Here is a 24,555-nt window from a genome sequence, read left to right on the forward strand (position 1 = left end):
TTGCTGGACGGTTAACCTATTGTCCACACCTCAATGTTTGCAAGACTTAGCCAATTGAGTCGACATCTGTCTCGGCCACTTCCTTACTACGCACACTCCTCGGCAGCAGCTTCCAGCGCCTTCCCAAGAAGCAGCATCATGACACCAGTGACAGCAGAAGAGAAGAGTAAGCGCATGATACATACAGCAGGATGCATTATCATTGGCGATGAGGTCCTCGGTGGCAAGGTGTGCCCCAATGCGCGACTGGACGCGGAGAATCCTCCCAGCTGAACAGACACAAATCAGACTGTCGATACCAACTCGGCGTATCTTGCCAAGTTCTGCTTCAAACTGGGCATGAATCTGAAAAGGATAGAAGTGATAGGAGATGACGAGGGAGAGATAGTAGAAGCTGCAAGACGGATGAGTGACAACTACGACTTTGTGGTCACAAGGCAAGATAATGAAAGAGCCGATGAGAGAGTCGATGGATTACATTGCTGACATGTAGCAGTGGAGGAATTGGCCCAACGTAAGCGCGGCATGAAGAACCTGCCGCATTATGAAGCTTACTCAAGACACCACTAGACATGACGATATTACTTATCAATCGGTAGCAAAGGCTTTTGAACTAAAACTCGTGGAACATCAGGAGGCTTTGGACCGAATGAAGAAGCTTTCGAAACCGCATCCTTCTCAACCCAATTTCTCATACGACGTACCATCGCCTGCCCTGGAAGCAAAGAAACGGATGATAAGGCTACCAATGGATACTTCAAGAGACGATGAGGGCCAGGTACTATTTGTCGACGAGAGTTTATGGGTTCCTGTTTCGGTTGTCAACGGCAACATTCATATCTTGCCCGGAGTCCCCAGACTATTTGAGAAGCTTCTCGAAGGACTCAAACCCGGTTTAGTACCACGGCTGACGGATCCCGAAGGCAAGGGTGTATACCGGATACTGATCTCTACTCCAATGGCAGAAAGTGCAGTAGCGACTTACCTGACCGAGCTAGCAGGGGAAGTTGAGTCGAAAGGAGTCAAAGTTGGAAGCTATCCACGCTGGGGAAGAAAGAGGAACTCTGTCACGCTTGTTGGAAGAGACGAGGATTATCTTTTGAGTTTAGTTGAGGAGGTAGAGAAAAATGTGCAAGGCAAAAGGGTAGAAAGAGAAGATGAGATGGACCAAAGTGACGATCCAGATGAATGAAATCCAGGATAGAGCTCCTTGGGAGATAGAATAACAAGTCTCTCAATAGAGCCTTATACTAGATAATACGCAACAACATGAAACAGTCGCATGGATGATCTTTTGGAGAAGCACGGAGATCGTCAGTGGCCCTGCAACTGGATATCGGAGCTTAATTAGCCCAAGCACATGGCTCATGCAGGACGATGTCGTAATAGCCGTCCCAAGCTCATTTATGGCCTTATCGCCCATGCAAATACTGATGACTGCAGAGTAATGGCACAGAATTTTTTGTGGTGCGTAGTGGATGGATGCCTTGCAACATGCTCCGGCCGATCTGGGCTGAGCATCAACCCCTTGCCACATCTCCTTGCCCACCACCTCTGTGCGAATACTTGAGCTCGTTCCCTCGCACTTTTTCCTTATCAAAACCCTCGCAGAAAAGGCAGCTGGTCATCGACAAGTAATCCGTCTTTCGTCAAGCTACTTTAGACAGGATAAGCAGGCGGGGGATCCCAAGCTCTCTAGGCGCTCTTGGAATCTGCCTATCAGATCACCTCATCGCCCTCCTTTGCCGGAACTAGAGGGAACGGCGGGTCAACCCAAAGCCTCTCCCAAGGGACCCAGTCCCATCTTCCCCGGGGGTCCCAGCTATCTGAACTATCGCGGAGGTCTCCTGTTGGTCTGCGCTAAAGTCGGCACTAAGACGGCCGTATGCTCCCCCTGTCACTTTTTTCCCTGTCCATGCTGCAGGTGCCATGAGATGCTTGTGCAGAAACTTTCACTAACACAGAACCTCAGCGGTACCAACGCCATCACACTTCCTCTTTACATCAACCTCACCTCTTTATCAAGGCCAAGCTCTTTCGTCACACTCTTGCCCCAAGAGCACGTACCACCATACGTCTTAACCCTGGAGTGTCTTAGATCTCACACCACCCAATCGATCTGTTTGTCGCAAGCGCAAGACCGTCTCTCGCAAAGCTCGCAACCTTCTCCTCAAAGTCTCTTGAGCTTCCCTTCCTACACACATTTGAGCGGCTATTCTCTAGCGACAAGCGGACCTCTGCAAAATCCCCGCCACAGCTCCCTCGTACCCTTGTGCTCCTGTCGTCATCCGACATCCAGTCGGATACGCCAAATCAACCTACGGGCCACGCGACTTCCACGTTTCTTAGGGACGATCTATATTGAGCTATACAATTTACCGCAGCCATGACTAGTAATAGTAATAGAGTTCGTGACCCTTTCCCTTTCCTGGGATATCCCAATGTGTCTTCGAGCCATGCGTTCTAACACTCCGCCTGTACAGTTTCTTCGAGAGTACAAGCTTGTGGTGGTTGGTGGAGGTGGTGTGGGAAAGTCATGTTTGACTATCCAGCTCATACAAAGCCATTTCGTCGATGAATACGACCCTACAATAGAAGGTTCGCCTGGCCCGCTTGTCTGACTCCTAGAAGGACGGTGAGCTAACACAGCTTAAAGACTCCTATCGAAAGCAATGCGTCATAGATGACGAGGTCGCCCTGCTCGATGTCCTGGATACAGCTGGTCAAGAAGAATACTCGGCGATGCGAGAGCAATATATGCGCACGGGCGAAGGATTTCTACTGGTCTACTCAATCACATCACGGCAAAGCTTTGAAGAGATCTTGACATTCCAACAACAAATACTGCGAGTGAAGGACAAAGACTACTTTCCCATCATCATAGTGGGTAACAAATGCGATCTGGACTCAGAGCGAGAAGTCTCAAGGCAAGGTACGTTTGAAGCCAGTACCCATAATTCGCGAGAAGCTCTTTACGACTCCGCGAGCTCTACTGCTATGGTGATCAGCTAACGTTTTTGATTTGCAGAGGGTGAGCAGCTAGCTCGCCAGTTCGGCTGCGCCTTCATTGAGACCTCCGCAAAATCCCGCATCAACGTCGACAACGCCTTCTTCAATATCGTCCGCGAAATCAGAAGATACAACAAAGAGATGTCATCCTACCCAGCGGGCGGAGGAGGGCCCAGTACGTCCCGGCCGCCACAGGACAATTCAGACAGCGCGGGCTGCTGCGGTGGGAAGTGCATTGTGATGTGATAGACCTGGCCAGCTACAGTGGAAAAGCAGGCTACCCATATGAAAAGGGCTTGGGAAGACTTTGCATGGATATACCAGAAAAGGATCAGAGCGCGGGGTTTGTGGAATGCTAGCTACTTGTTTGCGAGCTGCAACTTTTGCGGGGTTGGAGTTGTGGGGTTCAAGGCGAGATCAGATACCTTCCATGCGGCCGATCGCCTGGAAAGAGTTCGTGGCATTTACTGGCTCTATTATGAGGATCTGGGGTGTGAGGGTAGAATACTTTCTTCTCTCTACATCTGAATCTCATTTTTTATTTTTTTCGCTGTCAAAAAAGAAGTCTGCAAATGCCCATTGAAATGGTTGCTTGCCGCTCCGCTCGTCGGCATTTCCTACGCGGCTTCCTGTTCGGGCACGTCGCCATGTGCCCTTTCCTCCTCAAGACGCAGGATGCATGATGCATGAAATGATACGAGCGGCAAGCCCGAGACCGCATGCGAGACCGCATGCATGCATTAGCTTCGCCACAGGCGTCACTTTGCCGAGACCGCAAGGCCAACTGTTTTTATGGAGCCTTGTCATTATGCACCGCTTCAGTATTGATTTATTGGTGGCTTCATCGAGACGCATGGTGTATGCTTGAGTATGGTCAGTAGTACTTCTTTCCAATCGCGAAACCGAAGTGTTTCCCCACTTTGCCGTTGATGCCTCAGCGAAGTCTTCTGTCCGTTCCTCTGCGTCGGAGAGGAACCCAATCTGGACAACGCATCCGTTGGGTTCAGTTGGGATCGTGCATGAAAGACTACTGCATTTGTCCAATGAGAAGCAAATGACTGCTCAGCGTTAACAGAGCCTTATCGCCAAATCCCTACCGTTAGCACGGTCTCCAATTGCGCCATTAATACAGACTTGATATCTTGCTGGGAGATCAGTCCGGGAGTTATTGTACGGTCATACGATGGCATCAGAAGCATGTTCGGCTCAGCATCACGAGGATCGAATAGACCCCACAAATTCTTGCAATAAAACCCGTACGGGAAAGCACTGCTTAATTCAGACAGGCAAGGCCTAAAGGTAGCTACTTAAGGATCTAGCACGTACATATGGCCATCTGAATGACGAATTTCTTCACGCAGATCGAGCCCTAAGTCCACGCTACGTCTATCGGGTGTATTCGAATGCATCGCAGGGTCTCAACTCCGAGGCACGGTTTCGCTCAGCCGCAGTCTTGAAGAAGTCCGAATGTCGCCTTGATTTTGACGAAGTTTCCCGACGAAGAGGCTAAAAACGTGGTGGAAAATCACTTACTCAGCAATGCAGATATAGCCTTGAGCTTCATCTCATGAACAAGTTCCTTGCTCTTTGCCCTTCAGTATGCAATCCGCGTGGACCGGTGTTGCCAAAATGGAACCAGCTCGAAGTTCCTAGCCAAGCAGAACATACAAATATGTGTTCTCGACACGCAGGGGGCAGAATCCTCCTCCCTATCCTCTGCCATGGAGTTGTTCGAAGCGTACTACATTACCAATGGACGATACTTGATCCACAGAGATTATGTACTAAGTTTACCATGTCTATGCAGAGCTTGAAGTTTCGAGTTGCTCGAACACACTCTCTTTGCAACTGCTAATCACTTTGGCCTCTTCGACTCTGTACCGCACCTGATGGATTCCAGGAGTGACCAACATATGAGAAAGCGGGTATCAGAGTTCGGATCCGCTTCCTTCGCCGACATGTAATCGAGTTTACCTTCCGAGCTAGACCTAGCAGTGCGACTAGCGTAAAATCTCGGCAGTGAATGATATTCAGCATAGTCGGAGCCGTTTTCGGCTGTTGTAAGCCCGACCGGAACGATTCAGAGTTTCCTCAAAATTTGCTAGGAGTTCGAAGGTACAAGGGTTAACTATTTCTATACTCAAACGCAGTGGAGGAAAGCGTGCGGCATCCAGACAGGATTGATAGTGGATGAAGAGGATGGTGTCTGGCCGGCCTCAGATCACATTTCTATTACCACCCATGCATTGGGACCAGGACGTTTGTAAGTAACATCACTGTCAATGCAAGGTATTCCGGCGACGCGTGTGATGTCGATGATGGAACGGAGCGCTTGAACTATGAGCCAGCCTGCAGATGATTGTGTGGAAGAGTCAATGATTTTGAGTGGTTCGGTTTTCAGGGAGATTGGGAACGAGGTGCCAGTATCAAAATATTTTGGGCGTCCCTAACTATCACCTAATACACAGAGGAGTTCACAGAATGGAAATACTCTTATAGATTCTGGAACCGTTCTTGAGGCAAAGCAAAAGGCTTGTAAATATAAGACTGGCTTACCGTTGAATTTAGAATTTACTAGACGGATCGTACAGTATCCTTCTCTTCTCCGGCACCAGCAAGGAGTTTCTAAACCTCAATCGCCGTCAATGTTCAATCCCATTGTCCAACTTGTGCTGAAGTACGAATAAAGGCAGCATCCAACCGGACGGTCTGCTCGTCCCATTGGTATCATTCAACGATTGCCTTACGGCTTCCGTGCACCGGCGCTTGGTATTCCTCACCAACCTCAACCCAACTTGACTGTCGGGGCCTGAAAACCTGTCTATACAAGCCACAGGATTGCATAAAGAGTATCGCTAGGATTTGCTCTCTGCATCATGAACGCCCAACCCCACTCACCAAATCTATGGACCTGCAATGTTGCTCGACACCACCGGACCCGTCCGCCCTTTCCTTCCCGCAAGTACTCCCAAGGGATCCTTCCGATCCGTCAGCGATTCGGTCCTCTACACGAAAGTGATGAGTACAGCCTCTGGCCATACAGCCCCCTGGGCTTTAGCCGCCCGCGTCTCACACCTTTCGGGGCAGTTTGCAGGTGCAGGTTCAAAGCTTGGCGGGCTGGCGGCGCCCCACCCGGGAAAGTGCTTCTGTCTCGCTACCCGCGGGGTGCTTCTCGTATGAACAGGATCCTCTCCCCCTTTGGCGCACCCTTCCCGCACACTCTCGCTCTTTCTATGCGCTAGACCCTGAAACGACTAGCCCTCCGGTAGTAAAGGAGTACCTTACTTCGAGAAGGGGGCGTCGAAGCGCTCTTAGACGATGTTTTTCAAAAGCTGCGCATAGCATAGCAGGACCTTGGTTTGGACGGTACCCGTGAGCAGCGAAGCTATGGGAAGTGTACATCGCAAAGCGAGACACACCACCCGGTCAAGGAGGGTTGTGGATTGAAAGTAGTTGGGGTGTAACTGTGTACGGCTCAAGAGATTAGGTGTACTGCGATTCTATCTCTATTGTGGAGCCGTAGCCGAGATGTTTCATTTGTGTCACTGCATCGGGGAGACACCTGATCCAGACAGCCCGTCCGTTTGGTCCAATCGCGATCGTGCATGGCAGAAGGCCGCGGTTGTCCAATGGGAGGGTCTGTCATCCGCTCAGGCTGCTAATGGCCTCAGATGTCTGGATGCATCGGAGGTGGCTGTGTTCTGTGAGATTACGAAACGGGTTTCGGGTTGGCTCAGACCATCGTCCATGTCTGATCTATCGAAGAGATGTCGCCGCAGGGCTGCGGTGGGCGGATTCAGCCACCAGCCTTGTCAATTAGACAGATGATCTCGGTTCTTTGTGGGAAAGACAATGCTCTCACATGAGCTCCAGACTCCCGTCACAACAGTGGCAGCGGAATTGAAAAGCAGAGCTAGACGGTAGATCATCCCACTACTCTATACAAAATACGGTACATGTGCTGACATCGGATAGCAGTCGAAGGCTGTGTACCTCGGTATCAGTACAGGATCCCTTCCAGCGGATCCGCTTTCTTCTCATAAGGCTACAGTGTTGATCGCCATAACTCCCATATTCAGTGTGTTCAGTCATAGATCAGAGCGTTGACAGATGTCTCTCGTGAATAAACTAGCAGACTTCGGGTCAAGTATCAAGCATTGACGCTATTACATTGGGACAAAGTTGTCTTCAATTAATCATGGACTTGTCGAGGAATCTAATTTCCCAACCCTGAAGCAATGGTCTCGCTCCTCCAAACAGATACATCAGAGCCTCAAAAATCTACATGAGACTTATGCATTCCAGCACCAGGAAGGACATGCTGCTCTTTGTCTCCACCCGACTCATCTTCTGAACCACTCCGATAGCCTACAGATTCAATCGGGGTCGTGGGAATCAGCGGTATCACTTGGAGCTTTCACAACCTTGAGATCGGTTGAATTTCAGGGTATATCATTTGGTGGCCGTATTGAGACCGTTTCCGGTGGCCCTGGGTAGATCATCCTCTGACATCTCCGACTCCGTCTTCGACGGAGCAAATAAAGCAGCCTCTGGGAGAATCTCGGATTCACTTGAAGAACTTGCAGGGTAAGCGTTATCGGTACCAGCCACTTCTGATGATTCCTGGATGGTGTGAGGGTCCTCATCATCAAGCAATCCTCGATTTTCAAGTTCTTTGATATATGCCTTATTGAGCCGCTTGTGCTTTCATATGATAGAGCTCGAGAATCCCTCTTCAACTAGTTCCTTTCTAAACTCTTTCCAGACCGCTGTCATCGTTCGCGTAGGTTGTGAGGACCGAACCATCACGGTTTCTCGCAGACAACAGAGGTGCCGTCATCCCATTAACAGCAACCTGTAACTCCTCAGACCTCTCATATTCGCCAACTCGCCATTGCCCAACCGTACCCTTTGCCATGTTTTCTTTGCGCTACGTTCTTTCTCATTCAAAGTGTTGTATTTCTCCAACCGCCGACAATTGCCTGCAGTTCTTCCTTGCGCGTGTCATTGGGACGGTCGATTGGGCTCTTTGACTTGAAGATCTCTATTTCCAAACGTCGAAGGGCCAGGTGATGTGAGGTCATCGTGCTCCCCACAAGCTTTCCGAGAGTTCAGAACTGTTTTCCACGCTAATTGCACGAGGAGAACTGCATCGCCGACGGAGTAGCCAAACAACATGACAGCCTGCTAGCCGCGCAGCTCCTCGTGTTGCATACCACGCCGTTCTTGAGGTCTGGCTTGGATGTAAGACATCCATGGAAGCATCTGAGAAATGGTCTACCTTTGACAGTACTCAGACAAGATAGGACCGAAGCCGGGAAGGTCAACAGTATGGGAGGACATCAGATGGCATAGAAAGCCTTTGATTCACTGTGGGGAGGCCAATGGGCCGCAGCCCTTGGGAAAGAGGCCCACAGCCCTGCCTGGCTGGACATTCCTCGTAGGCGCAGTGGGACCGAGATGATCCGTACTCCATCTGTCCTGCATGGAAAAATGCGGTCCTCAACGAACGCAAAATATACATGAGTGCAATACCTTCGTGTGGTTGACTCTACCAGTCAAAGTAAGAGCACCGGCTACAGAAAGCAGTAATTTTTGATGGGTCACAAGGAGACTACTGAGGAAGTGCGTCTTTGGATCAATCAATGCAGAAATCTCTGCGAGCCTTGAGCCTTCTTCGTCTTCATCTTCATCCGAACTTCCAGCACATAGAGGCTGTTGAAGCAGCCGCAGATGTACCTAGTGATGTACTGGCGAGACTGGCAGGGATGCGTCTGGAGATCTTAAAGTACCTTAAGGTTAAAGTAAGGTATTTGCGGAGCTGATTGCTGAGAGATGAGTTAGTCCCAATTGGGACTCCGGTCCGAGCTACCTCAGTCAGTACGTGACATCATGCATATTGACAATTCCAAATCATTTAATTCCTCCTTCTCATTTGGAAACTCCACCCTTTCCGAGATGAGCGCTAAGTCAGTGCACCCGGGCACGCCGGGGAAAGAGGAGGCGCGCTTTCGGGTGTGGGGACATGCCAAAAAAGTCCCCATGCTTCCGACAGCAGCAGTGATAAGCAATAGCCGAATCCTGGGCGTTCCTCTCTTACTCTGCCGCTTGCTCTGCTGCTTGCCCTCCTGTCTGTGCCTTGATATCTCCTTTCATCAAAATGGGTACCCTTACTTCGCTTGCTGAAGAGATACTTGCGAATGCGAAGCGTCTTGACCAGCACCTCTCATCCCAACATGTGATACCCACGTCTTTTGACCATGACAGCCTCGCAGACCTGCCATCCGAGCTTGAATCCACCAAAAAGGCACTCATCAATTCAACCCAGACGTTGAAACAGCTATGTCAAGGCCCCGTTGGCAGCTCGATGGAGATCATATTCAATGTACGCGCTCTCAGCCCAACATCACGGACTGAATGCCCATACTAGCATATTCTCAGTGGACCGACCTCCTTTCATTACGAGTGATATATGAATTTAAGCTCGCCCAAGCCGTCCAGGTTGAGGGTTCAACAACTTATCATGAGATCTCTTCCAAAAGCGGCCTTCCTGAGGCTTTGGCCCGACGTTTCATGCGCCACGCAATGGGAAACCATATATTCGCAGAAGTATCTCCTGACGCGGTCCGACATACAGCAGCTTCGCGAATGATGGCTACAGACCCCGATTTCTTTGACGCGGTTGGACTGGAGGCATCGGAGCTCGCGCCGACGGCAGCCAGAGTTATCGAAGCCTTGAAGCGGTACGGCGACTCAGGGGAGCCAAACGAGTCGGCCTTCAGTATGGCGAATGAGACCACCTTGTCCATTTTCCAGTTTCTAGGTCAACACCCGGAGCGTGCGAGACGGTTCGGTTCTGGTATGCGTTTCTTTACCAAAGGCGAGACTTGGGATCTGAAGCATCTCGTCTCGGGCTTCGACTGGGCTTCTTTTGACCACCCTGGCGCCACGGTGGTAGACATGGGCGGCGGCAACGGCAGCGTCTCACAATTTTTAGCCAGGTCAACTCAGCACATAACATTCATTGTCCAAGATCTCCCTGGCACAGTCGAGCAGGGCCGCGCGTCGCTCCCGGTGGAGTTCAAAGGAAGGGTCGAATTCATGGCCCATGACTTTTTCACCGAACAGAGGCTGCAAAATCCTGATATCTACCTATTTCGGTGGATTATGCACAATTGGAGTGACCCGTATTGCATGAAAATGCTGCGAAATCTGATCCCAACAATGCGCAACGGCTCCCGTATCCTTTTCTACGAATGCGTCCTTGAAGATACACCAACAACACTGCTGACGGAGAAAATGGGACCGTATGTCTTCTAGAAAAGGTGGTGTATATCTTTAACAGGATTCAGCTGACGAAAGTCGTTGATAGGAATTTAGACATGATCATGGCGGCCTGCTTCAACAGTGCCGAGCGCACAAGAGCTGACTGGCTTCGTTTACTCGAAAAGACCGACAAGCGCTTTTGTCTCCACAGTATTTCCCAGCCAGAGGGAAGCACTATGAGTATCATCGAGATACTATGGAAGTCCGCATAACAAAGACTGTGGACTGCACGCGCATTTTAGAGCCTTTGACGAAGGAGCGAGAGCATTAGATATGAATTCCAGTGACAACCCTTCCATAGCTTGAGAAGGGCTAAGCTTGATATGATAAAAGTATCATACATTCTTCTCAGAGTAAGAAACCTAGAGTTGTGTCGACTCGCCATGTTGTCTGACCCATGCAGCATTTCCTACATCGAGAAACCCAATACTAATTTCAGATGCGAGAGCTTTTGTCCTTAAACTCCTTTCAATTTTAAGGCATGTCAAACTGGCGGGTGTTGACTAGCCTCCGTCCTCATCAAGGGTATCTCAGTCTCTCGATTGCAGCCATGCGTGTTCACCAACCACTCCTTAGCCCTCCTCCGAATACCTTATCCCCTTCTCCCACCATCTCCTCCAACACAGAAAGTATCAAGCCCTACCGCTTGGTTTCCATTGTCCGTCTCCACGAAGATATTCCTCTCAACAAGTACACCTCTTTTTGGGAACAGCCCAGAGATCTCCTCATCCAAGCGGTCGAACTCTAGGCTGCGGTGTGGCATTCTAGCGGTCCTTTGTTGTGATAGCGCATACGCTGCTGAAGAGGAGGACCCAGCGTGGCCATGAAGGAGCGGATGTACGAGGGCTCCTAGGGTAGGAAGGCAGGCACACACCACACCGATGTTGCCTTCGATTGTGGACCAGATCATGACGGCAACATAGTCCCAAGTAGGATCGTCGTTATTGATGGAGGCGTTGGCGTTGACGCGAATGATGCTTACGGCCGACGTACTGTTTCCATTAATCGTATTAGATATGGAGCCGCCATTTCACCGGGCACATGGGGCGGAAACGGGAAACTCACAAAGCGCCAACGAGGAGGACGCCGCTCAAAGAGATTTTGCGTCCGGTAGAGAGTTTCAGCCGCCAGATCTGCGGCATAGGCAAGAGCAGGATAGAGAAGTCGATGATGATGTGGGGGACGTTGGTCCCGACCAGCCACGTCCGGAGATCCATGCAGCGGCTGTTGGGTACATCGGCGTCCCAGGCTGCGGAGACGGGACTGCATCGGAAGATTGTGGTCAAGAGGGTCGCGGTTCCCCACGCGATGACCAGGGTGAGGAAAACGTAGACGACGTTGGCGAAAGACTTGTTGATGCCGAAAATGCGCAGGTACAGGCACAGGATGGAGGACTGGACGGAGGTGACGATAGAGGCGTATAGGAGCTCGTTTGCAAAGGTGTAGATTTGGTACTTTCTAATGTCGTTGGCATTCGCTATCGCTTGTACATGTCTACCCCCGCCGTTATTCATCGCTGCCGTTTCGTCAGTCTCACCGGACGTAGGTCCTTCCACGGACGAGACTCGCCTTCGTTCAAAAAGGCAAAGTTCAAAACGACAATCACCTTTACCTCGTGAGCCTTGGGAACCAACCGCTTTCCACGAGGATCACACCCACCGTCGCGACCAAGATGAGCCAGTCGTCCCACCACAGTCGCACGTTGGACACCCTCCTGGCCACCAACCGCAGCCCCACGGCGAGGAGCGGAAGGGCGAAGAAGATGCTGAAGATGGCGTACATTTTGGGCGCTTGGCTCGCGTGGAGATCTGCCGTCTGGGCTGCCATGTTCGTCGCAGGACGGGCACGGAGACCTCGCGTGGCCGGGATGCTACGAGGTGGGTTTCATGTACACATTGCTTTGCATCCTGCGTGCTCTTATACGAGTTCCCTCGCCCACCGTAGGAAAGAGTGAAAGGAGCCAAAGGGTGAACGGTGGCTGTAGTGTGTTTGGGGAGTGTGGCGCACATCTGGAGATGCTCGCTTTGCTCGCGACGGGTTTTACGCAACCCGGCTCGGGTTATCCCTTTCACGACGAGATTGCAGGGCCGAAAACCCCTTGACATGCTTTATCTCTGACGTCTTTGGGAGGTCATCACAGTATGGCGTAAGGCAGTCGAGACTCGGGACCTATCAGATACGGCCCGGGGCGTACCAGTGCCCCGGGCTCCCCACATCGCACCTGTGACCCCGGTCCATCTAGCGTATGCATGCAAGGTGAACTGCATCTGTAGCCCGGTGCGACGGTGTGATTCGTTCCTTTCGAGACCCACTCGCCCCGCCGGGGAACAGGGTCACGTTCAAGTCTTCCATGCAGGCAGAGAGTGGTGAGATCATCGTACCGGTCGCGAGCCAGTTGACGAGGGTAGGATCATGGATGGGTTCAAACGTACCTGGACAGCGCTACTGGCAGCCCTAGCCCTCTTTTCGGAAGGGGACCTGTACCGGCGGATACTAAACCCATTTTTCAGGGCGCGCGCATAGATTGAAAGACTTCTACATACTTTATTCTATTGAGCGCCAATAAGGGTGTTGAGCCCCACGGTTAGGCGTCATTCCGAAGCAGATCGATCTTAAGCGCATCATCCGGGCAGAAGCCTTGGCATTTAGGACTTCGCGTGCCGACCTCCGACCCCTTGCGAGCGGTTTTGTCACACAGAGGCTGTCAAGAATATCCGTTCGTCGTAGAACGCGTCCGAGAGTATCATGAAACACATGGCGATGATGTAACGACTTGGACCACGGAGGCTTCATGGCTCGCTCGACACGTCCCCAGATGCCTCTCCTTCCGAGAGCTTTTGTTCGATCTTCGTCGAGCGGGCGGTGAATACGCTGTGACCCGCCGTAGAGAGCTCGAGTCCTGTGCGGACGATGGACTAGCGACGCATTTATTTTCGGATGGTGGCGGTCATTGGCTATGGATCGCCTACCCTGTGTGCAGTCTCCCACCAGGCCACCACTCCAAGTTCTCTGTATTTGCAATGCTGATAATACATATGACGGGGCAGTGTTCATTGGATGCCCTCAATGGCGCGTATTTGACATTGAGCATGTCGGTGATTCGGACTTGATGGCAAAGACTTCGCTACCGTCGCCCCGTTCCTTCAAGCTTGGCTTTTCTTCGGGATGTTGTCCGGTGTGGTTGCAGTATCTGGCATTCGTATCACTGAGCGAGACATTGTGGCAAAGAGCGTGGACAGTGCTTTGTAGAGTACATTAACACTGAGTGACCGTATCTGGGATCGGGTAGCCTGTGAGAGCGATCTGGCGTCCCCAGGCACAGGTTGAAGAGATCTCGAGATCATAGCCGGGGTAAAGTACCATCATCTAGGGGAGAAGACCTAGTACGAAAAGACAATTGCAGAAAGCTCGAAGCGCTATCATCCAGGCGAGCTCGTAATACTTTTGGCAACTATTCTTGGTGAAGCCTTGTGTAAAGCTAAGGACCTTGCATTTGGGCTAGCATGTATGGTGTGTATAGTGCTGGTGGAGACTTCGACTGGGAGGTAAGCGGGTTACTTTGCAGGTTACTCAAGGAATCTGTGTGGTATCCTGGACGCATTGCTCTGCTGGACTCGACTTTCGAGTTGGAGTCAAAGAGCATTGTACCTGTTGAACCTAAGCTTTCAGGACCGGCACGAAGAAGACAAAGACCACTTCCAGTGCTCTGAGCCGCATTGTAATTCAGACCAATTTGATCGCCGAGGCTATGTGAACAAAACTCTGAACTTTCGTTGGGGCTGCCAATAGTCTAGACTGGAAAAAAATTCAAGTTCGGCGACGGCGATCCTTCGAGTAGGTGGCATCCCATTGATTTCCGTCGAAAGAAATGTTGGCGAAAAGTTCTGCGAGAGCGCTGAAGGGCTGTGCACCGGGTGGCTCGTCACCTCATCAGAGACAAATCTATAGATGAGCTCTCCTTGCCCTCTTCGTTTTCGCATATCTTTCGTCCCGTACGTTGCTTTTTCCCATGTGAGGGCGTGTGGGTGGCATTGATAGTATTGGAAGAATTCACAAGGACAAAAAAACAAAAAAACAAAAAAACAAAAAGAAAAAAAATTCAACCACAGCTGTCGTCGAACCGAGGAGCAAAAGGAAAATCACCCAGACTACAGGAGCTCAGCCTTATTAAAGGCTGGCATATTCATCTGGATGCAAACCCTCGAGCCGACGTTAGTGGCAATACTGTACTGGGCCAACGGTTGACGAGTAAGGCCTCATCAAGTTAACTTGGGTATTCCAGTGTAAACCACTAGGCCATACTGCTCGATGGGATAAAAGCTACCTAAATAGTATATAACCTTAATTATTAAGAAATTGTCAACACTGGCAAAACTAGCAGCACTAGTTCTTCACCGCAGTGTCGACTGCGACGTTTGCAAGACCAACCAACCCGTTAAACCGAGCCATGAGAGGATCATCCCCTTCTGGATAGACACCATGCGCGTACCGCTCGAGACCGTTTCTCGTCAACTTGCGATCCAGCAAATGGCAAGAACATACGATGATGACGCGATCAGGGTCATTGTCTTAGACTCGACACTCCACATTTTCGCGTGCAATGTCACTCAAATTCATCTGAGAGGCAGACCAAAAGACGAAGCTGTCCGCTTGCCCAATCTGAATGGCCTAGGTGTCTCTTCGACCGCTCCGCAGGCTACGCACGAAGATAGTAGGAGGCTCTCTACCATTTAGTCAGGAACAATGTTCCCAGCAGATATTCATGTCTTGGTTACTACGGACTTCCGAAATGATGGGTACAGGTAGGCTCCAACCTCGTTTCTGGATATGGGCAGAGCGGTCGATGGTGGTTTGGATTCGACTGGCGTCCTGAAAGCTAACCTTCGTCAGGATGGACTCGAAGTCATATTCGCAGATCTTCTTCTGGATGCTTCCCAGATCGAGCTTCTGCCAGACGACAAAGAAATGACTTTTACCGTCAAAACTAAGCCGCAGCTGTACACTGCAAGATTTCGTTCTTTGAAGCTCTAGCATGGGCAACTTGTCAACAACGAGGGATAGATGAGATAGAAGATTGAATCGGTGCAGACGGATGCCCTGCCTTCGAGAGTGCTAGATCGTCCGCCGGTTTTCGCGTCGGTTTTGGAAAGCGTGCAGATGTCAAAAAAGGGAGTATCATATACCAGGTATGAGGGCATCGTTACCACAAAGCTCAGCAATCTGTCGTTTTGCACTTCCAGACCGATGCTCTCAATGAAGATGCTAACGACGTAGCAGAAATGGTGCATCAAATAAGATTGGACTCAACGACGAGCGTATCTGACACTTTTCACGGAACGAACAGGTACGTCGCTCCTCACTCCATACACCCGACCTCTCTCGCACATACTTTTTGAGGCCCGAGCCGTTTACCGACCGACTCCTAGCTGCTCAACCCGAGCAACAAGATTTGCACGCTGGCGCTTCAGCATTCAGTTGTCATTGTCGATGAGATCTTAAAGCCAGATCGAAGCTAGGAAAGTCCTACGACGAGACTCCAACTCAAAGCGCAATGTGCACTGAACACTGATATCCCTCTATTCCTCACATGCAGCTTCTATACCAATCCGAAAACAACGAACCGTCTCCCGTTCAATCCACGCATCAAAGCATACTCCTACCCGCCTACTGAAACCACCAATCTTCCTCCCATATCGGGATATCGTGCTTCACACAATCGCAGAGACGTCAGATGTTCCCCGAGACCACAGAAGAATCGACCACGAAAGAGCCATGGGGCAGGGTTTGCAGACTCCCGATTGGACGAGACATTCTCTGCTTCCAGAGCCGCGAATCGGTCGTTGACGAACAGGACCGTTTTTTTGCCACCCGGGCAGCCGATTTTGAAACCTTCCCCTGGAGCCCTGTGATACTCGGGTTGCGTTCAACTCATACGGAGTTGGGCAGTTTGACCAGGCCACTCCTCGTCTCGGGTGAGTGAATCAGTTCCGCGGCACGTACGCACGCACCTTTGTTTGTCCAATGCGCTGGCCATTGTGACTTGTCAATCTTGTAACGTCGGGTCCACCTCGGCATCTGATGGAGAGAGAAAGCCACGCCTCGGACGCCTGTGCACCCTCCGGCAGATTTTCTCCAGTCTCTTCTCTGCACCGCCCGCCTCCTGCAATCCTCCCAACATCTCAGACCCACCAAAAGCTCCATCATCGTTATCATCATGTCGTCGACCTCATCCCCCTCATCCGACACCTCGACTTCACCATCGTCATCCTCATCAACCACCAAGTCACCACCACCGCACACCTCAAAACGGCGACCTTCAGTCCCCGACTTTTTCGAAAAATTCCAAAAGTGAACTTCTCCCCTTCCCCCATCCATCCTATTCACACGCTTTAGAGAGCCCTTCCCATATCCATCCATCCTATTCACGCGCTTGAGAGCGAGAGAGAGAGAGAGAGAGAGAGAGAGAGAAAAACCCTCCGCTGATCCAATGCCCCAGGGCCATCCACATAGGTCAAAAGACGAAAGAATCCCGCTTTGCGGCGCGGCGGGACGACTGGCGCCGATGGGCCAACCCGGGTGGCCGCGCCGGGAGTCCGCCGGTCGGTAGGAGGGCAGATGCGAATCAGTTCGACGTGCCGCGGCGGCCGTGGGAGGATGGGAGGGAAGAGGAGGAGGACGGGACGTAGGTTTGCTGAATCGGGGTCTGGTTGTGGGGGTGTTGAAATCATGCGACTTTTGTTTTAGGTTTTTCGCTGGTGCAAATACGATGGCGATTCCGGGCAGAATGTGGAAAGGAGGATTGGGTCCGGAAGAGAGCAAGGACGCGTGTGAATATTCTGACGTCTTTTTTTTTGGGGAAGGGGTCGTTGGTTTGAGAACCGGCGTGTAGCTTGAGAAAGAGAATACAGAAAATCCATGTGCGATAGAAGTCTGTGAGGGAATGGTAGAGTCACGGATGACAGAAAAAAAGATCGTTGATTGGGAACATGGCCGTAAATGTCATCAAGTATCCTACTACCATAACGTAAGGAAAGCTTACCCCCTCCCCTTCATATCAAGGTTTCTCCACCTGCTCGAATCCCTCCAGATCCTCCTTATCTTTCTTTCTCTCTCTCTCTCTCTCCTTCTCCAAGTGGCCAGCGCGCTCTCCAAATTCCCTCCCGATCTTTAGCATTGTTTCAACTTCCCTAGCTCCCAACATCCTACCCTTCCTCTCCGCCAAAACCCTTGCAGTTTGGACCGTCTTTTTGATCTGGTGCCCGTTGATGTCATCCTTGCTCCACTTCTGTCGAGCAAGCGTGCGCAAATCAGCAGACTGTGATGCGTTGATGGTGCCTTCATCGGACAAGTCCTGAATTTGATTGAGCCAGATCCCGATTCTACGGGCACGGTCCAGACGAGGTAGGCAGAGGGTAATGTCGATGCGCGGCATGAGCCCTTCGTCGAATCTGCTGACGCGATTGGTGGTGATGAATACGATACCTTGATAGTATTCGATGAATCGTACGAAGCTCGATACAAGATTGTTGCGTTTGAGATTGGCACATTCATAATCACGTCGAGCTTGTAAGAGGACGTCTGCTTCATCGAACAGCAAGATGGCACCCCATTTTGTGGCATAATCGGAGATTTCTTCTAGTTTCTCATCAAATACCGGCAGGGAAGTTCCAATATCGCTGCAAGTGACAGGGAATAGAGGTTTGCGAAAATGTTCCGCGATAGATTCTTGCGATTTCCATCAGCAATGAACGGCGCTAGGACGAGTTCTCGAATACGTACCAGCAGTCAGCGTTTTGCCCACACCTGGCTCGCCGTGTAGCAGTATGCTAAGTCCTTTTCCACCTGCTGAACCTCTCAATCCAGCGAGCTTCCCATCATGAGATGAGACCATGGTTTCTAGGATGTCTTTGTATTCTTCGTCGAGGACTAGACGGTCCCAGGCGTTTTCTTGGAAAGACACCGGCTTGAGTTGTGATACGTTGAGGAATTCTAGACTCAAATTAGATTTCGCAGGAAATAGCGCACTGTATAGACTTACTCCACACTTTGTCCCGAAAGGAGAAGCCACGCACATGTTGCGGACAAAGCATCAATGTGAGCTCGTCCATCTCGGCATCTGGCCGGATCAGATCGTATTTCTCGAACTCGCGGACGACGACATGCGAAGGACGATCTGATGAATAAATTCGGCAAGGTTCAGCTTGAGGGTCCTCAGGTTTGTCGATGCTTTCGATCTCGTAGTCTCTGCTGCAGTATTCATCCTCAAAGTGGCGCACGAGGGAGCGCTGGGGTGTATAACGTCTTGATCGCCGGTCAAAAGCGTCGCCACTTGTATCCCAATCGCTGTATCTGTTTTCTTTCCAGCTCCTGTCCTTGGCACTGGAGGGTCCGTACTTTCCATTGACGGAGATGAGCCACCCGTTGCGCTTCTGATAAGTTAGATGATCCACCATGATACGAGTAGACTGTGAAGGAGAGATCTCGCTCTCTTGACAGTGCTGTACCTGAAAAGCACAGAACTTTCTTCCGCGAGATAGTAGCGATTCTCTGATGGCGTTTCGGTCCAAAAGATATTTCTCCGGGACTAGGGACAGAGAGCTGATGTCCTGAACACCATGGAATGGAGCAACGCAATGAATGGACCAAACGCGGCCATATACCTCACCGTCGAAGTTCATGGACCATGCTCTGATATCGAGCCTGGTAAGGGCGTGACCGTTGTCTGGCGACGGTTTTCGTATCTGCATACCATCGAGAGAGTCAACGACGAAAGCTTCCCATTCGCCATTGCCACGACTGTACACCATCGTGCCAGGTCTATAAAGCATCCACAAGTCACTGTATTTGACAAGGTTCGGAGGCGTCACCGACTCAAAGTTGTCAAGCACTCTACTAATGTCGCTGAAATCGCTCTTCAGGAAGTTCAAGATGAATTTTGTGTGTTCCTTGACCTGTGTGGACTCCTTGGTATTCTCCACATAATCCGTGAGCTGCTTGCGGTTGAGGAACAGAACCATGAGGGGCTCCATAAGGTATAAAACACCCTCGTGGAGGGCAAGGTCGCTAATGTTATGCCGAGACACTTCCTTGAGGAGGTCGAAGAAGGCGGGGGACGCAATTTCGATTCGCCTTCGCCAGAACTGGCTGCGATCATACTCAGATACGGCGGTCAAAAGCGGCCTGTCAGGCGGGAATTCGAGAACGGGTGTAGACATTCCATCACGCTCTGCCTGAAATCTTTGATTCTCGCCAAGGTGATTGAATCGCGCGACCTCAAGGCTTGGTCCCTCAAGGGCTTTTGCGTCTCGCTTCCCTTTCTCCACTTCCGGCTCGTAGCTTATGGTTTCATCATCAAAGTCTTGTGGATACCTGGCTGCTCGACCGCCCTTGTGGCTAACATCAGAGACCGAGTCTACAGAGTCTCCGCTATCAGAAATCGAAGAGTTGGTAGGAGAGCCAGGAGCGCCCTCACACTCTTCGACACGGGACTGTAGATCGCTGATCTTTGACTCCAGCTTGTGTAAAAAGTCTACATCGACCATAGTTCTCTCGTTGTTCCAGTTTGGTTGTTCGGGACTAATGGTTGTGGGAATGGTATCAAGCTTGGGAGGATGCCGAAGTCCCGATGTAACGATGTGCTTGGGCCTGAGGTGTGTGTCAAAGAAATCGAACCCTTTCCTCCCAACGTTGTCAGTCGATTCCGGGCAAGGTGTCCTGCCGTACGCAGTAGCTGGAGGCGCCAGCACATGGGCTCCCTCCACATGTTCGAAAACATCCTCGTCTCCAAAATCATTGCGTAGAAAATGGTCACAGCCCTGGAAGGAGCACCCATGATGATTCTTAGAGGGGTCGTGCATTCTGTGGATGGCGGCGTCTCCATGGACGAGGAAGGCCTTCGGTCCGTGACCATGCATTTTGTGGACTTCTCTCTCGTGACGCAGCAAGCAACCAGCGGACGAGAATTGTGTGCCGACACATTCGCCGACGTCGCAGCGGTATGGCTTCAAGTGCGAGTCTAGGTGTTTACTAGAGCGGCGGTCAACTTTAGTGGGTAGAGAGATCTTCAGACATGACTGACTCGAAATTGGACTTCAACTTCTGTGGTCTGTACCAACATACCCCCAGAGCCGCGTACGGACAGTGGTACCGCCCATCCTCGTCTGGTTTCATTTTGTAGAATGAATGCTGACGCGCAATTCTGAGCCTGGTACCCCCGAATGTTTCATGGACAAATGCCCGCCCAATCTTGTGTCCGTCTTCATCGAGTACCTCACCTTTCTCGTTGAGGGGGAATCCTTCCAGCTCTTCTGGGTCCGTCAGGCTGTCGTCCTGAACTTTGCCGAGCAGTGTACCATCAGATCCCCAGATCATCCCTGCTTGGCCAACTTTGAGACCTTTGAAGACACTCGGTACTGAACGCTGTGCATCTTCCGTTTTGCCTGGGCTTGTGGGGTCGTCGTCTGTGCTGTGAGGCTCGTCAATGTCACGATTCGCGGCTTGCCCATGAGTTGATTGCCAACGGGAAGCAAAACGCTTGAGCTTCAAGTCAGCCATCCTCGATTCGTAGGACTGGCGTTCGCTCATCGTGCCGGGGCGTGATGATGGTAAGGAAGATTGCATTGGGCGCTGCTGTGCATCTTATATCCAGGCTCCAGGCTGCCATGACCCCTCACTTCGCGGGGCAATACATCCGTTCAGGAGGATCAGTGCATTGTCTCAGCCTCAAGGAAGCAGAGCCAATCGATTCGTAGAGGCTGAACGTCAGCAAGAACTAGCTTCGCGACTGTCTGAAGAGCCGGCAGCCAGGTTGGGGCTATGCCTGCATTCGATCGACATAATTTCTTCACCCATGTTCGTAGCCTCGTCTCTCGCGCGATTCGGGTGGCAGTCGGTATAGAATAGGGAGTATTTGGAGAAGCGGACAAGACCAGCGCAGCAGGGCATTGCCTCAGTCCCTCAGACCTGCCTAGCTCTCACTAAGTCCCTTCGGGTTAGCTTGCTGACTACGCAGCTTAGTGGTAGCGCTCGTTCCATTACTAAGCGTAAGCCACTCACCCATTTTCGCGCGCAGCATTGATTACCAAGCACATCCCCCATGCATTAGCGGCTTTTCGCAGTTCCACAGTCTCGGGGTATCAAAACCTTGAATGAGATTAGTGGTTTTTAGCGTGCGGCTTTCCTTTGGCATGAACAGTTCTGCGGGACTCGACAGTTGCTTCTCCATGCTTGATCGTTACATGTTTATTCCTAGACACGGTTCCCGCCACTTCAGCGTCCGCCAGATGTGAAAATAACAATACTGCTAGAGCAAGAATCAGGTGTATAATACTCTACAGCTGTCATTCTCGCCCTGTTGTGATTGAAAGCGGCTCGGAAATTTCTCTACAAGATCATCCAACGGCCACTCACCATCTGCTCCAATCTACAATTTTTTTATATGTTAACACCAGGGCAAATTACATGGTCATACCCCAAACTATAGATTAGAAGAATCTAATACGTAATAGATTCGATTCCTATTGGCGCTGATACAATGGTGTTTTCTATTTTCTACTATGGGATTCTTATAAATTCATACCCCTATGAGGTATGAATTTGTAAGATATTATTAATAGGGGTATGATTTTGTAAGTTACTATAGTAATCTGAAATTGCTATCTGTTTCTCGTAGATAACGTTAATATCAAATATTAGTCTTATAGTCTATCTACACTCTACCTTATTATATAATAAGGCTCTTATATATACTATAACTATATCTCTAATAATTTATAGATATAGAGTTAAATATATCTATAAGTTAATAATCTCTTATATTTTTATATTCTAAGAAATGATAATTTCCAAATTCATACCCCAAGGATTGGCAACTTACAAATTCATACCCAATTTTTTTGGTGAGGGGTATGATTTTGTAAGAATCTCATATTTTGGGGTATGATTTTGTAGTTTCCCTGACTACCTATTCATGGCCTAAGAAATACGTGAGCATCTCTTGAAATGGGATCATGTCTTCCCCGAGTATCTGGCTTATACAGACGTCAGATCAAAGGACTGACGATGGTGGATAGCCAAGTCTACTGTGCAGAAGATGCTAAGAAATCAGGCCTGTCCTGGATGAGCTTGGTGATACTCCAAAATCCGGCGTATCGGAATGCCTCTCATGTGTGCTTTAAGTCTAAACAACGCGGTATTCGCCCGAAAACCTCCAGCTTTTCGACTTACAATGACCCTTACCCGGAAACAACGAAATCCCTTACGGACCACCCATACTTCCTCTGTCCTCCAGATGTTTACGCTTATGTTTTCAGAACTCGAGCTTGGGGTAAGAGTTTCCCAGTGGGCCGGTTGACGACTTACCTTTATACTGGGGCAACTTATAAGAGGAGCAATGCTAGCAAAGGCGTTCGCTTGCATAACGCCTAGATGTATACTGCTTTTCAGATCCCGTATTCAATACCGGGATGATGGATACACTAGTCATGGAAGACGAACGAAGGCGATTGATCAAAGCATTGGCGAAAAACTACCAAAATGAAACCGACCCGAGCAGTCAACCGGCCCACAAACCCTGGACAGCCGACTTCGTAGCTGGGAAAGGAGAAGGCAAGGTCTTTCTGCTGCACGGCACGCCCGGCGTCGGAAAAACCTACACAGCAGGTATTGCCTGCAGACATACCCCAACCTCCCCCTGAAGTGTACTGATAGAACCAGAATGGCATCGCCGCATACACCAAGCGTCCGCTCCTCGCCCTGGCTACAAGTGATATCGGCAATATGCCTTCGGACGCGGAGAGAAGCCTCAACCGCTATTTCACGCGCGCGAAGCAGTGTAACGCCATCCTCCTCATTGATGAAGCCGACATCGACATGGAACGGCGCGTGAATCAAGACTTGACTCGAAATAGCCTCGTATCAGGTATCCCTATGATTCTTACCACCTTCATCTCTACAGATATTAACCCCAAACACCATCACAATGCTTACAAAGGTTTCACAGGCTTCCTCCGTGCAATTGAAAATTGTCAAAGCATGCTCTTTCTAACAACTAACCGCATTGGCTCCTTCGACGACGCTTTCGTCTCCCATATTCCCCTCTATTACCGCGAGTTCATCCAAAAGGATCGACTCAAAGTCTGGAAGATATTTTTCGACAAATTGGCGAGGGATCGTAAGAATGTCATGAATATTCCAGCAGAGACGATACTCTATACGACTGAACTTGAAGTGACGGGCTTGAAGTGGAACGGGAGGGAAATTCGAAATGGTGAGTGGCTTTTACTTTACACACATTTTGATACACACTCGGGGGTGCGGAGGGCTGATTGCAGGTCTGACACCCAGCGCTCCAAACAGCATTTGCCCTAGCCGATTTCGACGGCGCAGATGAGGATGGAAAGATTACCCTGCGCAAGACGCATATCCAGCAGATCGTGCGCATGTCTTGGGAGTTTAAGGACTATCTCAAAGAATTGCATCGCGGAGACGAAGCCAAGAAGGCGGATCGGCAGCGAATCCGGTATGATGAGTTTGATGAAAAAAGTTGAAGGAAGTAAGTAGCCACAGTGAAACTGGTTGTTGGTGGGTCACATGATACAGCCCCTGTTCCAGGTATCCTGTCGATACTCTGTCCACTGTAGGAGATTGGTGTTCATTACGAGCTATATCGACGTTGCATGTTATTGGTGGGTTGAATTTACCTATGGATAAAACATCTCACCCATAAATAGTATAACCTCCCATTGGGAATATACTTATTCATAGTACTAATGGCGCCCATCTCATGGGCAACTTCCCATCAATACCACAAATCTTCCCACGAATAGCATAGGCCAGCTATGGATAACATGTCTTCTTCGTATTAAATGTAGAAGTCAACTACTACTACTACCACTACCACTTCCTTCCTCAACCCTTTCCTCTTTCTTCCCCACCTCCCATGCTACTACCACCCCTCATACCCCAAATATCACCCTTACCAACCAACCAAACCGCCCCTTACCAACAGCCCACCGACCGTCCCACAAAGTCACGTACGCTCACAGGCGTAATCCCTGCGACCCATCCAGCATGACATGAAAGACCTGACGCGCACAAGTGTCAAACAAGTAGCTCAATCTAGGTAAGTGAAGACGACACGCTCACACGAGAGCCTCAGATCCGACTTGAGGAGACAACGCCTTGGCTCATTCGCCCGCTGCTTGGGCACGAGAGATGGAT

General features: G+C 50.3%; 8 protein-coding genes across 8 annotated transcripts; 5 read left to right on the plus strand and 3 right to left on the minus strand.

Moving 5' to 3' along the window:
• Positions 1-138: 138 nt before the first annotated feature.
• HO133_007263 (uncharacterized protein) lies at positions 139-1,192 on the plus strand (the record flags this gene model as incomplete). Its single annotated transcript, XM_037298155.1, has 4 exons — positions 139-228; positions 289-437; positions 497-514; positions 571-1,192. The coding sequence occupies 4 exons, from the start codon at positions 139-141 to the stop codon at positions 1,190-1,192; spliced, it is 879 nt and encodes a 292-aa protein (XP_037156790.1).
• Positions 1,193-2,456: 1,264 nt separating this feature from the next.
• HO133_007264 (uncharacterized protein) lies at positions 2,457-3,255 on the plus strand (the record flags this gene model as incomplete). Its single annotated transcript, XM_037298156.1, has 3 exons — positions 2,457-2,598; positions 2,657-2,932; positions 3,029-3,255. 3 exons carry the CDS (start codon positions 2,457-2,459, stop codon positions 3,253-3,255), a joined length of 645 nt encoding a protein of 214 aa, XP_037156791.1.
• Positions 3,256-7,461: 4,206 nt separating this feature from the next.
• HO133_007265 (uncharacterized protein) lies at positions 7,462-7,927 on the minus strand (the record flags this gene model as incomplete). Its single annotated transcript, XM_037298157.1, has 2 exons — positions 7,462-7,713; positions 7,766-7,927. The coding sequence occupies 2 exons, from the start codon at positions 7,925-7,927 to the stop codon at positions 7,462-7,464; spliced, it is 414 nt and encodes a 137-aa protein (XP_037156792.1).
• Positions 7,928-9,169: 1,242 nt separating this feature from the next.
• HO133_007266 (uncharacterized protein) lies at positions 9,170-10,547 on the plus strand (the record flags this gene model as incomplete). Its single annotated transcript, XM_037298158.1, has 3 exons — positions 9,170-9,394; positions 9,451-10,316; positions 10,382-10,547. The coding sequence occupies 3 exons, from the start codon at positions 9,170-9,172 to the stop codon at positions 10,545-10,547; spliced, it is 1,257 nt and encodes a 418-aa protein (XP_037156793.1).
• Positions 10,548-10,927: 380 nt separating this feature from the next.
• HO133_007267 (uncharacterized protein) lies at positions 10,928-12,162 on the minus strand (the record flags this gene model as incomplete). Its single annotated transcript, XM_037298159.1, has 3 exons — positions 10,928-11,327; positions 11,401-11,904; positions 11,948-12,162. 3 exons carry the CDS (start codon positions 12,160-12,162, stop codon positions 10,928-10,930), a joined length of 1,119 nt encoding a protein of 372 aa, XP_037156794.1.
• Positions 12,163-14,814: 2,652 nt separating this feature from the next.
• HO133_007268 (uncharacterized protein) lies at positions 14,815-15,366 on the plus strand (the record flags this gene model as incomplete). The annotated part of the gene is made up of 2 exons (XM_037298160.1): positions 14,815-15,046; positions 15,251-15,366. The coding sequence occupies 2 exons, from the start codon at positions 14,815-14,817 to the stop codon at positions 15,364-15,366; spliced, it is 348 nt and encodes a 115-aa protein (XP_037156795.1).
• A 2,023-nt stretch (positions 15,367-17,389) lies between these two features.
• Positions 17,390-20,919, minus strand: HO133_007269 (uncharacterized protein; the record flags this gene model as incomplete). Its single annotated transcript, XM_037298161.1, has 4 exons — positions 17,390-18,060; positions 18,115-18,324; positions 18,374-20,361; positions 20,414-20,919. 4 exons carry the CDS (start codon positions 20,917-20,919, stop codon positions 17,390-17,392), a joined length of 3,375 nt encoding a protein of 1,124 aa, XP_037156796.1.
• Positions 20,920-22,802: 1,883 nt separating this feature from the next.
• On the plus strand, positions 22,803-23,882 carry HO133_007270 (uncharacterized protein; the record flags this gene model as incomplete). The annotated part of the gene is made up of 3 exons (XM_037298162.1): positions 22,803-22,973; positions 23,050-23,602; positions 23,680-23,882. The coding sequence occupies 3 exons, from the start codon at positions 22,803-22,805 to the stop codon at positions 23,880-23,882; spliced, it is 927 nt and encodes a 308-aa protein (XP_037156797.1).
• Positions 23,883-24,555: the final 673 nt, after the last annotated feature.

Source organism: Letharia lupina (genome assembly GCF_014066315.1).
Source record: "Letharia lupina isolate WasteWater1 chromosome Unknown contig_3, whole genome shotgun sequence".
NCBI lineage: Eukaryota > Fungi > Ascomycota > Lecanoromycetes > Lecanorales > Parmeliaceae > Letharia > Letharia lupina.